We start from the raw sequence: 14145 nt of genomic DNA, 5'->3' as shown, positions 1-14145 counted from the left end.
TTTGCACATTAACTCTATAATGTGTATAAATTCAAGCTGACTCAGATACGCCAAGTTCTCCGTCTAAATACGTAGAGGGGCCGCCGCAGTACCACAAAAGTAGTATTATCTGACGTCATACTTAATCACCATTGGTTAATCTAGTGGTGCTTCCATCATGCTCCAGTTTCCACGACCTTCTTGCTTACAACCCTCAAGAACCCGCCTATTCCGACTCGACGATTCATCGGCATGTCAAAACCTAACGTTGATATAAACGACCCCAGTTCCCCTGGCGGAAAACTTCTCCAAGATATTATTGATACACATACATCTCATGCACCTTTCCCTGTAGAAAGAAACAGCGGCACAGAATTATATCGAAAAATCAGCGACAAAGAAGACAAAATGCAAGATGCAGCGTCGCAGGGTCATAGACCAGGCCTACAGCGGTCAAGTTCGAGACGTACAGCAAACGGATACATGCCCATCGAAGATTATGGGTTGATCGGGAACATGCGGACCTGTGCAATGGTTGCCATGGATGGCGGACTTGATTACATGTGTTGGCCGCATTTTGACTCGCCATCCGTCTTCTGCCGTATTCTTGACAAAGAAAAGGGTGGCCACTTCACTATAGGCCCAACGAACGACGGCTTCTGCACTACGAAACAACAGTATCTTCCCGCGAGCAACATTCTCCAGACACGCTACTTGAAGGAAGAGGGCGTCATGAATGTTGTGGATTTTTTCCCAAGGCCAAATGACAAGAACTGGGATTCCCAGTTTCATGCTAATGTCATCGCGAGTGAGCACAATGGCAATGTGCCCGAGCGTCCCGATTTGAAGAAGTGGCTTGTTAGGCGAGTGGAATGCATGCGAGGCACCGTCGAGGTGAGTGTACAGGTGTTTCCTGCATTCAACTATGCTCGAGACAAGCACACTACCGAGATCGCCGACCTAGGCAAGACTCCACAAGGACAGGGCCTACAGCGCGTCATCTTCAAGTCTAAAGACCTATCTCTGGAATTAAATGTCACCATCGACTGTGGTGGTGAGCCAGAATCGTCATGTCCAAGAATTGCTTTTGAGAAGACGCCCGAGCCCCAGAATTTGGGGGATGGGGTCACGGCTACTTTTACATTGACCGAGGGGCAGGCAGTGTCCTTCATTCTGCGCGATGCAGAAGATCACAGCCCAGACATAATTGAAACCAGCCAAGTTGTTGCGTTGCAACAGAGCACTCATAAGTATTGGGCTAGATGGATCCAGCAAAGCAAGTATGCGGGTAGATGGGAAGAAATTGTTACGAGGAGCCTGCTTCTCTTGAAGATGTTGACATTTGAGCCGAGTGGAGCAATCGTTGCTGCGCCGACTTTCTCTTTGCCAGAAGACTTTGGGGGTATGTTGCCTCCGGAAGTGATGAAGCATATACTGATATGGTGTAGGGTCACGCAATTGGGACTATCGCTACTCATGGGTACGAGATGCGTCTTTTACGATATACATCTTTCTCCGAATGGGTTTTAGCCATGAAGCCGAAGCCTACGTCAGTTACATCTTCCAGCGTGTCAAGGAGACTAAAGCACGCCACGGAGCACTTCCAATCATGTTTAGTATCCATGGTGCAAGTGACTTACCTGAGATTGAGCTTCCGCACTTGGAAGGCTACAGAGCGAGTCAACCTGTTCGTATTGGGAATGGAGCGGCCTCCCATATACAACTTGACATCTATGGTGAACTGATGGATGGAATCTATCTCGTAAATAGATTCGGACGCCCAGTTTCGTATGATCAGTGGCTTTCAGTTCGGGAGATCGCGGATTACGTCTGCACCATCTGGAAGGAGCCAGACATGTCAATCTGGGAGGTTCGTGGCATGAAGCAGAACTTTGTTTATAGCAAGATGATGTTGTGGGTAGCGCTTGACCGAGCGTTGCGCCTTGCAGACAAGAGGAGCTTCCCGTGCCCACACCGGGCAGAGTGGTACCGAGTACGTGACGAGATTTATGAAGAGGTCATGGAAAAGGGATACAACTCCCAGTTGGAGTGCTTCATCCAGAGCTACGAGTCGAACGAAGTTCTGGATTCGGCTGTGCTAATAGCGCCTCTGGTCTTTTTCATAGCGCCAACGGACCCTCGCTTCCTGAAGACGCTTGACCGGATACTAAAACCTCCTGAGAAGGGGGGCTTGACTAGCACCGGCCTGGTATTCAGGTACAACCACGCGCTTAGTGATGACGGTGTAGGTGGGCAGGAAGGCAGTTTTTCCATGTGCACTTTCTGGTTGGTCGAAGCACTTACACGAGTAAGCACTCCAATTTCCTACATAACCTCATTCTATTCGCGTGTATCTTTGTCTAACGAATACAGGCTGGGGCATACGACGAGAAGTATCTTTTGCAGGCTGTGACGATGTTTGAGAGCATGCTGAGTTTTGGAAATCATTTGCATATCTTCTCCGAGGAGATTGCGCGGTCAGGGGAGCAGTTGGGCAACACTCCACAAGCTTTTAGCCACTTGGCTTTGATATCTGCAGCATTTAACTTGAACAAGACGTTGAGCAGCCGACACCGGTAGATGGGGCGGTATCGAGGGTTGGCTGAGGACATAAAGAGAGCGACGCAATGCAGTATTACTAGTCAATACGAAACCGGGGCGAGTTGGTCTAGACGTCTACGCTAATCTGGAGGAACCGCAATGATCAGCAATCAGTGCGTCATGGCTGCACTGTTCTCCAGCCGGAATGAGATTCAATGTCGCTAAATTGATTGGGCCAGGTATTTACCGCCAGACGCCTATGAGGGCGTGGCGCACACAACAGGTCGATCCCCTGACAGTGACACGCACAGTGCAGCGCACTGACTGGATAATCTCTTTCAACACATGTCCCAGTCTCGAATGCCTTCAAACTTCCAGCAAGCAGTTCCTACACATCGCCAGCAGGCCATGATATAGTACACGTCTTCCTTTTCGTTTCCATTCATTTTTTGTCGACTATCAGCCAACCTGCCCTCTTCTTCCGGCCGTCCCGCATCATCCGCGCAACATACGTAGCGTCGTCATCGTTTGCTCTACCAACGCGTTCCATCCCAGGCAGTACCAGCATTAATACACCACACCATGTCGCTCCCGTCCAACTCTTCAGTCGCGTCAAGCCTTGTGACAATTGACGAAAAGTACGAGATGAGTGGCCCGCGCAACGACGATATGCTGGTTCGCGACTTTGGTTGGCCCTCAGTCTCTCCACGCTACCACGGTGACCACACACCCGAGAGCAACCCAGACTGGGATCACAATCCGCTCGAATGCGAAAAGGCGAAGCAAGAGGCTTTTGAGAGGATGGAAAAAAGTTACGCTTTGTACATGGCGAACCTAGGGAAAAAAGTGCCTGTGCAGAAGAAGAAGACTTCTTGGTCCAGGTTCCTACCTTGGGTGCGATAGAAGTGGGCGACCTGGCGATGGTGCGCCTGCTTGCTGCGACGTTTGAAAAAGATGGATACCTGTTTGGCAGACTGATGCATATACATTGCAAGGGACAGCCATTGTTATACGAAAAGAGAATGTAAGACTTAATAGCCGAGTAGGAGTGGGGACTGGGGCAGAGGGGCGGTGGTGCACTGCCCCAAACCCCAGGTATGGTTCGGAGGCTGCTCGGCCTTGTAGTATGATAGACCATACTGAGCAAGGAAGATGCGGGGTTGGAGCGCACCTTTTGGCTTGTCTGGAAGCCGTTTTTTGATACCCTTTTTCTTTGTCATTTCCTATGTTTCGCAGAGTCTTTTGCGCGTTGTTTTGTAGTCTTTTCAACGCATGTTGTTCTTGTATACCCCCCCGATTTAGATGTGTTCTTTCTGCAATGGCGTCCGAGCCGCATAATTCTATGTAGTACACAATATATGCATGGACCGTTCTGAGCAACACTATTCCCATGTCGGTGACGTGCATGTTTTACCGCGGACTGAGTATCGCGGGGTTCATCTTGTCCTTTGAGGCGATCGGGAATTCTCTTCCAATCCACTATTGTGCGGCGGTTGACCATTTCCGGTCAAGGCATAAACATAACTAGAAAGGGCTCCACTACACAACGTGTCCAGTTTTTTTCTCGGCGCAGCAATCTCAGAAGACTTGCATCTTGTGAATTGCTGATATTGGAGTAGTCTGCTTACATATTTCTGTTCTATCCCATCACCACTTGCCAACAATTCAATCGCCATTTTCATCTCGGACAAAAGCATCCACCATGGGCTCTACGCTAGAACAAAAGACTATGCGAGCGCAGCAATATGATGCGCGAGACAACAAGCTCCACCTCAATGAAGTACCTATCCCACAGCCCCGCGAGCATGAGCTCCTCATCAAGATGCAATGCGCATCTCTCTGTCACTCTGATGTGATGCTTTTCGAGCCCAATGAACAAGGTCTTATTCTCGGCAAGAACCCTGTTACCATCGGCCACGAAGGCACGGGCAGGGTCGTTGCGACTGGGTCAGGAGAAGTAGCCAGGAAGTTCAAAGAGGGAGATGCAGTGGGTTTCCTCTGCGCCGTCGACTGCTGCTTCGAGTGCTATTCCTGTAAGAACGTCAGTAATATCTGGTGCTCGACGGGTCAGACCAAGATACAGGGATTTAGTGCTGATGGGTATTTTGCCGAGTATGCGGTCGTGGATGCAAGGGAGGCTATTGTTTTGCCTGAGAATTGTCAGTTCATGTCCCGTTCAAGCAATACGGATTGGGGACGATGAGATGAATGTAAGGGCGAAGCGCTAACTTTAATGTAACAGTGGATCCTAAAACATCAGCACCTCTTTTCTGCGCTGGTGTAACCGCATACCACGGCATTGCAGACTGCGAGTTACCTGCTGGGTCCTGGATGGCAGTCATCGGCTGTGGTGGTCTCGGGCACATGGGTATCCAGTATGCCAAGGCCATGGGCTACAAAGTCATTGGCATTGATATTACCGATGCGGCTATAGAAGAAGCAAAGAGTTGTGGTGCAGATTACACCTTCAATTCCCTGACAGACAAGGATTACAAGAAGAAGATACTGGAGCTCACAGGCGGTGGTGTACATGCGGCAGTCAACTTCACCGCGTCCAAGAAGTCATACGATGACTGCCCGGCAATAGTTAAGCCTGGTGAGGGTATGATCATGGTGGTAGGTATTCCGCAGAAGCCACTTGAATTCAACGGCCTGGATATTGCGATGGGTCGTTTCAAGCTCAAGGGATCGAACAATGGAAGTAAGTCAAGCCTGTCTTCTTCTTTTTTTTGAGACTATATGATGGATGCTGACTGAGATACAGCATGTTACAACATGAGGGAGGTAATTGAGTTTTCTGCAAAACATAACATTAAGGCGCACTTGACAGTGTTCCCACTGGAAGAGGTACCCAAAATGGTCGAGCTGATGAAGTCACACCAAGCAAAGGGACGCATGGGAGTGGTTTTTGATTAGAAGGCAGGCAGTTGAGAAGCCAATGAGAAGTACGGGGTAGCAGGGACTATGGACAATAGCAATAAGGCCGGATCTGGACGTGTCGTAAAGACAAGCATGCATTGGTGTAGCTTTGGCCCAAGTGTTACCCGGGCAACGCTAGGCGATGAGGGAAAGCGCGCCCCTAGCGTGCATTTACACATGCGCTGCCCCGCCGCCGGCCCTGAAACATATGCACAACCAACAACACCCACGCCAGGTAGGAACTTTTGATTCTCCCGCCTGCAATTCTTGATACCCCCCTTTTTCTCTTTTTCTTTGTGATACCCTCCCTTTTGCCGGCGCCATGGGTTCCGACGACCTCATCGACTTCGAGGTGATTGAAAACCAGAAGGAAAACATACAGTCGCTCCCCAGCGGCCGCTCCGCCAAAGCCCTCGCCCAACTATACACACCGCCACTGACATCGGCCGCCGGCCAAGCCCCCTCGCCGTCGCAGATGCAAGATGCCAACAGTGCGACTCGCCTGCAGTACGAGAAGGAGCTCATGGCCATTGACGACTCGGACGACCCCCTCGATGTTTACGATCGCTATGTCAAGTGGACCCTGGACGCATACCCTTCCGCCCAGAACACACCCCAGTCGCAGCTCTGCCCGCTGCTCGAGCGTGCAACAAAGACTTTTCAGTCGTCGCCGCAATACAAGAACGACGCCCGCTATCTCAAGCTCTGGCTGCACTACATCCACCTCTTCTCAGATGCGCCCCGCGAGACTTTTGCATACCTCGCCCGACACCACATTGGCGAGGAGCTTGCGCTGTACTATGAAGAGTTTGCCGCCTGGCTAGAGTCTGCAGGCCGCTACGCACAAGCAGAGGAGGTGTACAACATGGGCATTGAGCGCGGGGCCCGCCCAACAGAGCGCTTGATTCGCAAGTATGGTGAGTTCCAGCACCGATGCGAGAGCCGACCGCAACAAGCAGAGGAGCCCACGAGTCCAGCATTGCCCGCTGTTCGCCCAGCGCTCGCGGCCAAGGTAGACCCGTTTGCTCTTGCCTCACCAAGCGCTCCTGCCCCACAAGCACAGGCTCAGCCAAAGGCTGCTGCAGGTACATCGCGCTCAGGAAAAGCCAAGCTCGCCATTTTCGCAGATGGTGATGACGCGGTAAAGCCCACCTCGAGTGGCAGTACCGAAGGTTGGGGCAACATTGGATCGCTGGCGGATCGCAAAAAGGAGAACGCACAAGAGGCGCGGCCTTGGGCTGGCGAGACTCTGAAGGTTGGAAAGAAGAACACGGGCGTTCCCAAAATGGCAATCTTCAAGGATGAGGTGAGTTGAGCTACCTCCGTCGGCCCCTTCACATATTTACGATTACAGGACTAATTGGTGGGCGTTTTGCCATTCATGTATTCAGAGCAAATCAAATCTCAATGACGAAAACGTCAACTCTCATCCATTACGTGAATACCAACAAGCTGTCAATCCAAGGACAGGACGGCTCGAGGTCGTTTTTGTCGATTTGGAAAAAGTGTATCCTAATCATGAAGACCCAATGTCTGAAGAGTATTCTTTTGAGGAGTTGCGAGCTAAACACAGGGGGTGGCTGGATCATAATTGGGCTGCCATTCGAAAACAAGAAGAGCAGGCGAGAAAAGATGCTGAAGCAGCACTTGCTGCTGCTCAAGTCAAACCTAAGGCCATCCCTTTAGCACCCAAACAAGAACCCAAGCAAGAGCCCGAACCAATTGCTAAACCTCAAACAGTACCGTTGAAGGGAAGTGTTGATGATGACATGGGCAACGACGAGAATGCGCCACCTTCGCAGGCTGATGTAGACAAAGCAAAGGCAGCGAAAAAGGCCAGACGTGAAGAACGTGCCAACAGGACTAGAAAGATTAAAGTCATGGAAACCAAGGAGATTCGCGGAGAAACGCAGACGAGTAAGTAATGGTGGTTTATCAGGTACGTATTATACTAACATAGCATAGTCCAAGCCAATCTAAATTCTCCAATAAAATCCAAGGTGCGACGGAAAAAAGCTAGTTCCGAGATGACCATGACACTCCATACTAAGGAAGCCATGGATGAGATCTACGATATATTCAACGAGCCGCTGAAGAACGCTGATGATAATGCTTCTGAAGCCCAGAGTGGTGAGGAAAGTAGCGATGATGACGAAGATGATTATTCCAGTGGCGCCGAGAGCACAGGGACTGGCCGTATATCCGGCGCTACAAGCGAATATGGAGACGAGACGACAGTTGGAGGAGACTTTACACTTGGCACTAGAGTCCTAAACCATGACGACGATGATGACGAAGAGGATGATGAGGATGGCGATGACAATGACGAGAGCGGTTCGGACGATACAGATGCAAAGAGTGTATCGGAGTCGTCTGACTTTACCGAGATCAAGCCTGGACAAAGGGATGATGAGCAAGATGACTCTGGGAATGAGTCTGAGCATTCTGATCAATCTCAAGATGATTCCTTTGAAACATCGAACGTAGATGGCGAATCAGAGCACCAACGGGACGAGCAAGTCGTCACTCCTACATCGCCTTCAGGACCAAGATCTCTCCCAACACGCTTCGTCCCTGTCCCACCTGAAGACTACAACCCTGCTATGCGACCATATAGAGATCCAGTCGTCGTTGCCAACAACCGGCTGCCCTTCATGACGCCTATTGTGGAAAAGACTGAGTCATCTCTGGGTATTGCCACGGCTGTAGCGCAGAAAGAGTACTATGCGGCCAAAACACCTTCGCGGTCAAAGGGTACGCCTGCCATTATGGAGGATGATGATGAGGAGGAGGAGGAGACCTGCAGTAGCCCCTTCTCTGATATTCTGGGACAAGTCATTGATGGGCCAGGCAAGGTTGCAAAGCTAGCTCTGACCGAATCGAAACCAATGCCCAAAGAGCCTCTAGACGAGCCGCAGCGCAAGCCATTGGCCGCAAAGGAGCCCCCAGTTACAGTGGCCAAGCCTAGTGGACCGATCATCAAGGACACACAGTGCAACCCAGTCGATGACAGTATCCGCAAAGCTATCCTACAAGAAATTCAACCCCCATTGGAAAGCTACGAAGGTTATTACGCCGACACTGAGCAAAGTTATGGAAAAGGCGCGGATATTCGCAAGTACACAAGAGCGGTATCAAAATTGAGCAAGAATGCGCAGGACAAGACAGCAGCCAATGTCGGGGCATGTCCTACCTTGGAGTTTCCTGGGACAGAGCGGACTTATGTTATCAAGCGTGAGCTTGGTAAGGGTGCATTTGCTCCAGTGTACCTGGTGGAGAGTAAAGAAGCAGAGGAAAACGACGAGAATAAGCCTTCACAAATGGGCAAGGGTGAGTTTGGTTTGAAGCGTCAACCTCTGGAGGCAATCAAGATGGAAGATCCACCAACACCATGGGAATTCTACATTATGCGACAGGCCAAACGACGACTGGGTGTGTCACGAGCAGCCGAGTCAGTTGTTAGCGCATATGAGATGCATGTGTTCAAGGACGAGTGCTATCTGGTTGAAGAGTATCGCAATCAAGGAACATTGCTCGACTTGGTCAACCATGCTTGCGCGGACAATGGGACAATGGACGAGCAGCTGGCCATGTTCTTCACTGTTGAGTTATTCCGCACAGTAGAAGCTTTGCACTCAAAGGGCATAATACATGGCGATCTCAAGTCGGACAATGTTCTGGTACGGTTCGACGCACTACAGAAGGATGAGCATTGGGATTCCGAGTACAAGCGCGACGGGCGTGACGGGTGGTCTGCCAAGGGCATTTCGCTGATTGACTTTGGTCGGGGCATTGACATGAAAGCCTTCAAGCCCGAAGTGCAATTTATCGCGGATTGGCCGACGACCGAGGCTGACTGCGCCGAGATGCGTGAGCTGCGGCCTTGGACTCACCAAATCGACTACCACGGCCTTGCTGGCATTGTGCACAATCTCCTGTTTGGAAAGTACATCTCGGCAGTTGCTGAACGGGGTGCTACTCTGGGCTCAGGCGCGACCAAGACGTACAAGATCAAGGAGAACTTGAAGCGGTACTGGCAGATTGAGATTTGGCACGAGTGCTTTGACTTGTTGCTGAACCCGCTGATGCATCTTGAGGGCGAAGAGGGAAGGCGACTGCCGGTGCTCAAGGGGATGAAGGAGTTAAGAGAGAAGATGGAGGAGTATCTTGAGAACAACTGCGAGAAAGGTGTTGGTCTCAAGGTGCTCGTCAGGCGGATGGAGGAAGTTGTGAAGCGGAGATAAGGATTACGATTGTAGAGTTTGGGGGTTGCATTGGTTGGGAGTTGTTTGACATGACTAGACGTACGTGATACCTTTATGAGCAATGATTTATATTTTTTTTGGACTTGTGTCTTATGGGAAGAGAATTGAATAAGAGCATTCCAGGTGTTGTGTCGCGTGGGCCTGGGTTGACTTGATATGATGTAAGTGCGGTGCCACCGGGTAGTGGTATTCTGGTGTTTGCGTCCGTGCATTTGCGTGGGTGCCTTGAGCTTGCGGGGAGCTTGTACACCTCCGGCTTCTGTACTGGGTACACTGCATACAATTGTCCCACTGCCACTTCTTCTCTTGACATCCCGCTTGTTTGCTTTGTGTATGCCGGCAGCGACAAAAAGCTTACTTACAACAGAATACGACACTCTTTACCTCAGTGTATTGGAAGATAGAGAGGAAGAGTGAGAGGGCATCTACCCACCCCCACATCATCGCCGCCCGCCGCCTCAGCTACTCGCTCGACCACCCAGACTACTCGACCCCACTGCGACCATGTCGGCTGACCTGAGCAGCTTACTGTTGTCTTTTCAGCCTGAGAGTCCCGAGGTTGAAAAGAGGCGGGATTATGACCTCAAGGCCCGCAGCTTTGTCGCACAATTGTCCAACGTCTCTGCACCACATTGGGTAAAAGGCGCGGATACACCACAAGATGTGCTCGTAGTGGGTATGCTTCCAGGCACTTGGTTGAAACTTGCTAATTTTCTAGACACTCAACCCCGCTGTCAACTCAATGGCATATGCCTTTGCCCTTCGCAACCGTATCGCCGCCCTGCTGGAGAAGAAGAGCGTACCCGAAGCACTACAGCCCGGAGGTGACTTGTGGAATCAGATGGTGTTGTTTTTCGAAACTGCGGATCCTATACAGCTGCGCTATGTGGGAAAAGAGTGGAAGAACTTGATTGAGTACACAGAGGAGATAGCACGTGGATGTGGATCAGTAGGTTCAAGTTGCCATGGCTGGCACAAGGAGAAGATGCTGACCATGTCCAGCCGAGCCTTGCTATTGCGCCAATACGATCAGCCATGATACGACTTGACCCTACCACGGGCACCTTCACCTCGGTCCACGTTAGCTTCATACACCTGTGTCTAGAGACGCGATCGTACGCGGCCGCTGAACCCATCCTGGACAACTACATTCACACACTCCCCCCAAAGATTCCAAGTGTGGTTCGTGAGGGACTGGAGTACTCTGTTCCATGCGCGGATGTTGCGAGTAGTGGAGAGTACATCCACCAAAACTCTGGCCATACGGACCGGGTTGGGTTGACGGATATACAAGAGTACTATGTCTTGGGGGCCATGGCGTACCTAGGCCTGGGGCGATTCAAAAAGGCGCAACAGTTTCTTGAGCACGTGCTCGTGGTTCCCTCTGCCAACACGGCCAACGGTCTCATGTTGGAGGCTTACAAAAAGTGGGTACTAGTGAGTTGTCTGGTACAGGGAAAGGTATGTTATGGGAGAGAGAGAGAGAGAGAGAGAGAGAAGAGCAAGCGCCAGCTGACGAGGATAGATGGGGAGTATTCCACGGACAGCGAATGCTAGCGCGATGAAGAACATCAAGGCTGCATCGAAGGCATACGAGGCGCTTGCGGATGCGTACGAAGAGCTGGACAACATGTCCAAGTTGAAGGCTCAGGCACAAGCGGGTGGGGAGATATGGGCAGAGGTAAGAGAGATGCAGGTGATTGTTGTGAAACATGGGTTGAAACGGTGGGATAGCATGTTTTGATGGAGGGCTGACAAAAGCATGTAGGATGGCAATGCGGGCCTAGTCCGAGAGCTTATTAGCAGCCAGACGAGGACGTATGTTTCACGGCTGTCACGGACATACTCTGCGATTCCAGTGTCGAATATTGCGAGACAACTGGGGGCTACGGGGGAGGAGATGTCGCAGTATATTGAGGGGCTGATCAGGGATGGGCATCTGAACGGGCGGTTGGAGGAGAGTGACAAGTCGGAAGCTGGGGTGGTATTACGCTTCTACCTGGACGCGAAACAGGGACCCTTGGCCAAGAGCGAGAAGGAGCAGCAGCAGGCGCTATTTGCGCAAACGGTCCGCACAAACAAGCTGGCGGAGCAGGTCAAGGATGCCGACTACCGGATGACGCTAAGCAAGGAGTACATTGAGAACCAGAAGCGGGTGAACAAGAGGCAGGGCAACAACGGAGACGCCATGGACACTGCGTGGGACGATGGTTTGGAGGCGGAGGAGGACATGATGGGGGATTTGCACTAAGGAGGCGGTAAGGGCGGGTTGTGTAGGGTGGTGGTAAGGATGGGAGAGTTGAGAGGGCAGGTGGCCAAGGCAGGATAGATGAGGATAAATGATTGGCATGACTGGGCCGGTCGGTGCGGTACCAGTGGGTTGCTGAGGGTAACGCATGAAGTAGCTTGTGGCAGTGAAGAGACAGGCAGTATTAGTAGGGGTTAGCATAGGATGATGACGATGACGATGAGCATGGAAACAGCAGATGGAACAAAGACAAGGATGAGCCAATCGAGTAGAGATTCGATGCATGCCAGATTGGGTGTCGTGACGAAGCAGAAGAAGCAAACAGTAGGGGGAGGAACCACATGGGGCATGATGGCATTTTGGAAGAGTTGGAGAGGGTAAGCGCGCGCGTCTAAGTGTTTTGGTATGGAGGTTACTTTTGGTGGTGGGGATGCTTTTGGCGTCGGAGGCGTAGAGTGGGCCGCCCCTTGATGGCAGTGGTCGGACCGGAAAGGCTGGTCAACCGGGACCGAGAGATTGCAGCAGGACGTGCAGACAGGCCCAGAAAAAAGTGGAGGAGGGCGTGAGATGAACGTATGTATGCGCGAACATGAGTAGTGCGTCAGCACTTGAGGAACGGACTGGCAAGACTGGCAACTGGTGACGAGGACAAGGCGCAGGCTTCTAGAATACGGGGCGGCAATCCTGACCGGGCGTGGTAGGGACGGATTTGCAGGGTCTGGTTGGGGCCTGAGCAGATTTGTCTTACGGCCTGGTGGACCTGGAACCAGCCGGGCTGATGAGGGCGCGCGAGGAGAGGAGAGATCCAAGAGGGGTGAGCACAGAGACAAGTCGAGCGAGATGGGCGTACGCTAGGCCGGCTTGGGTCCACGCACCCCTGACAGCCATACCGATACGACTTGGCGCCATGTGGCCGGCCGTCGCCGCTCCACATTCGTCTGTGTGTGTGAGGGAGCGTGGATTGGCCTGGTGTGCCTGTGCTGTGCCTGTCGGTGGTGCAGAGTGGCTAGGGGTCTCTTGCTTGATGACTGACGGCGAGACGAGCCCTGCCCTACTACTACGAGAGACACGACCCCAACTCCCACATACGCACCCACTGCATACATTCACCCACCCATTCCACAACCACAACCACAACCACAACCACACGCTCTCGCCCTGCCCGCCTCTTGTCTCTGCACGCCCAGAGCGCGTTCCTGCTTGGGCAACCATGCCCGCATCCGCTGTGCATTAACCGCTGGCTCGGCCTGAGACACGCACCCAGCTGCTCCATTCTCCACCATGAACCCCCAGGGCGAGCCCGCCGCCGGTGCAGCAGAGGTGCGCGCAGAACCGCTGCCAGGAACAGACGAGCTGTTGTCGCTGCAGTCGCAGTCGCAGTCGCAGTCGCAGTCGCAGTCGCACCCGCAGTCGCATCACCGCCGGCAGTCATCGTCGGTGGGAGCGGTCAAGCGGTCAGCCTCACTCAAGGACGCCGCCAACCCTCACCCACACACCTCGCCCAAACCCCACAGCCGGGCCACACCGCCCCCTTCGGCTTCTTCCAGGCGACGGTCGAGCGCAGCCAACGGCGCAGCAGAGGCAATTGGCCTGTTGGCCGACCATGAGGGGAAGTCGCACCATCAGCCCTACCACCACAACCAAGTCCATCACCACCAGCCAAGCTACTCGCGCAAGCTAAGCATCACCTCTACCACCGGCGCCGCCAATGGCGCCCTACCACACCCGCACGACTCCTCTCGCATCCATTCCTCGCCGCCCGCCCGCTCAAGCAAGCTGCACAACTCCAACGCCCGCTCGCCCACCTCTAGCCCCCGCCGCTCCCGCCCTCGCTCCCCGGTCCATGACCCCCCGCCCACAGGCACTGCACCCCCCAGGCTGCCCAAACTGCCCCCCGTCCTGCTACCCTCGACCGTCTACGACCCAAACACGCCCACCAGCAGCTCTGCCGCAAACTCGCCCTCCGCAGCCAGCCTCTTTGCCCCCAACCTGCAATCCGTGAATGCCCCGCGAGACTACTTCAATTCCAAACCCACTCAACCCCAGCCCCCTGTCCAGCGACCACCCTCGCGCACCAGAGTCGACAAGGTGCTGGCCAAATCCCCCCTCGCCTCGCCCGCCATCCTCAGTGAGGCTGACCCAAGGCACGACTCTGCGTCGGGCCCAGGTCGGCCGTCGACAGCACGGCGGCCC

General features: G+C 52.8%; 6 protein-coding genes across 6 annotated transcripts; all 6 read left to right on the top strand.

Annotated features, from left to right (window-relative positions):
* Positions 1-231: 231 nt before the first annotated feature.
* Positions 232-2559, top strand: COCVIDRAFT_20998 (glycoside hydrolase family 15 protein; the record flags this gene model as incomplete). Its single annotated transcript, XM_014695091.1, has 3 exons — positions 232-1381; positions 1428-2287; positions 2353-2559. 3 exons carry the CDS (start codon positions 232-234, stop codon positions 2557-2559), a joined length of 2217 nt encoding a protein of 738 aa, XP_014550577.1.
* A 543-nt stretch (positions 2560-3102) lies between these two features.
* Positions 3103-3423, top strand: COCVIDRAFT_42935 (hypothetical protein; the record flags this gene model as incomplete). The annotated part of the gene is made up of 1 exon (XM_014695099.1): positions 3103-3423. The coding sequence occupies one exon, from the start codon at positions 3103-3105 to the stop codon at positions 3421-3423; it is 321 nt and encodes a 106-aa protein (XP_014550585.1).
* Positions 3424-4222: 799 nt separating this feature from the next.
* Positions 4223-5436, top strand: COCVIDRAFT_42934 (hypothetical protein; the record flags this gene model as incomplete). Its single annotated transcript, XM_014695098.1, has 3 exons — positions 4223-4679; positions 4763-5221; positions 5285-5436. 3 exons carry the CDS (start codon positions 4223-4225, stop codon positions 5434-5436), a joined length of 1068 nt encoding a protein of 355 aa, XP_014550584.1.
* Positions 5437-5761: 325 nt separating this feature from the next.
* On the top strand, positions 5762-9683 carry COCVIDRAFT_31715 (hypothetical protein; the record flags this gene model as incomplete). The annotated part of the gene is made up of 3 exons (XM_014695097.1): positions 5762-6745; positions 6831-7356; positions 7405-9683. The coding sequence occupies 3 exons, from the start codon at positions 5762-5764 to the stop codon at positions 9681-9683; spliced, it is 3789 nt and encodes a 1262-aa protein (XP_014550583.1).
* A 525-nt stretch (positions 9684-10208) lies between these two features.
* On the top strand, positions 10209-11955 carry COCVIDRAFT_42932 (hypothetical protein; the record flags this gene model as incomplete). Its single annotated transcript, XM_014695096.1, has 5 exons — positions 10209-10376; positions 10423-10653; positions 10707-11165; positions 11230-11385; positions 11473-11955. 5 exons carry the CDS (start codon positions 10209-10211, stop codon positions 11953-11955), a joined length of 1497 nt encoding a protein of 498 aa, XP_014550582.1.
* A 1278-nt stretch (positions 11956-13233) lies between these two features.
* COCVIDRAFT_31713 (hypothetical protein) lies at positions 13234-14119 on the top strand (the record flags this gene model as incomplete). Its single annotated transcript, XM_014695094.1, has 1 exon — positions 13234-14119. A coding segment is annotated over one exon (886 nt), but the record flags the coding sequence as incomplete, so codon positions are not given.
* Between the last annotated feature and the right edge of the window lie 26 nt (positions 14120-14145).

This window comes from Bipolaris victoriae (assembly GCF_000527765.1).
Source record: "Bipolaris victoriae FI3 unplaced genomic scaffold scaffold_179, whole genome shotgun sequence".
NCBI lineage: Eukaryota > Fungi > Ascomycota > Dothideomycetes > Pleosporales > Pleosporaceae > Bipolaris > Bipolaris victoriae.
The sequence above is the reverse complement of the archived record's forward strand: the minus strand, read 5'-3'. Positions and strand labels throughout refer to the sequence as shown.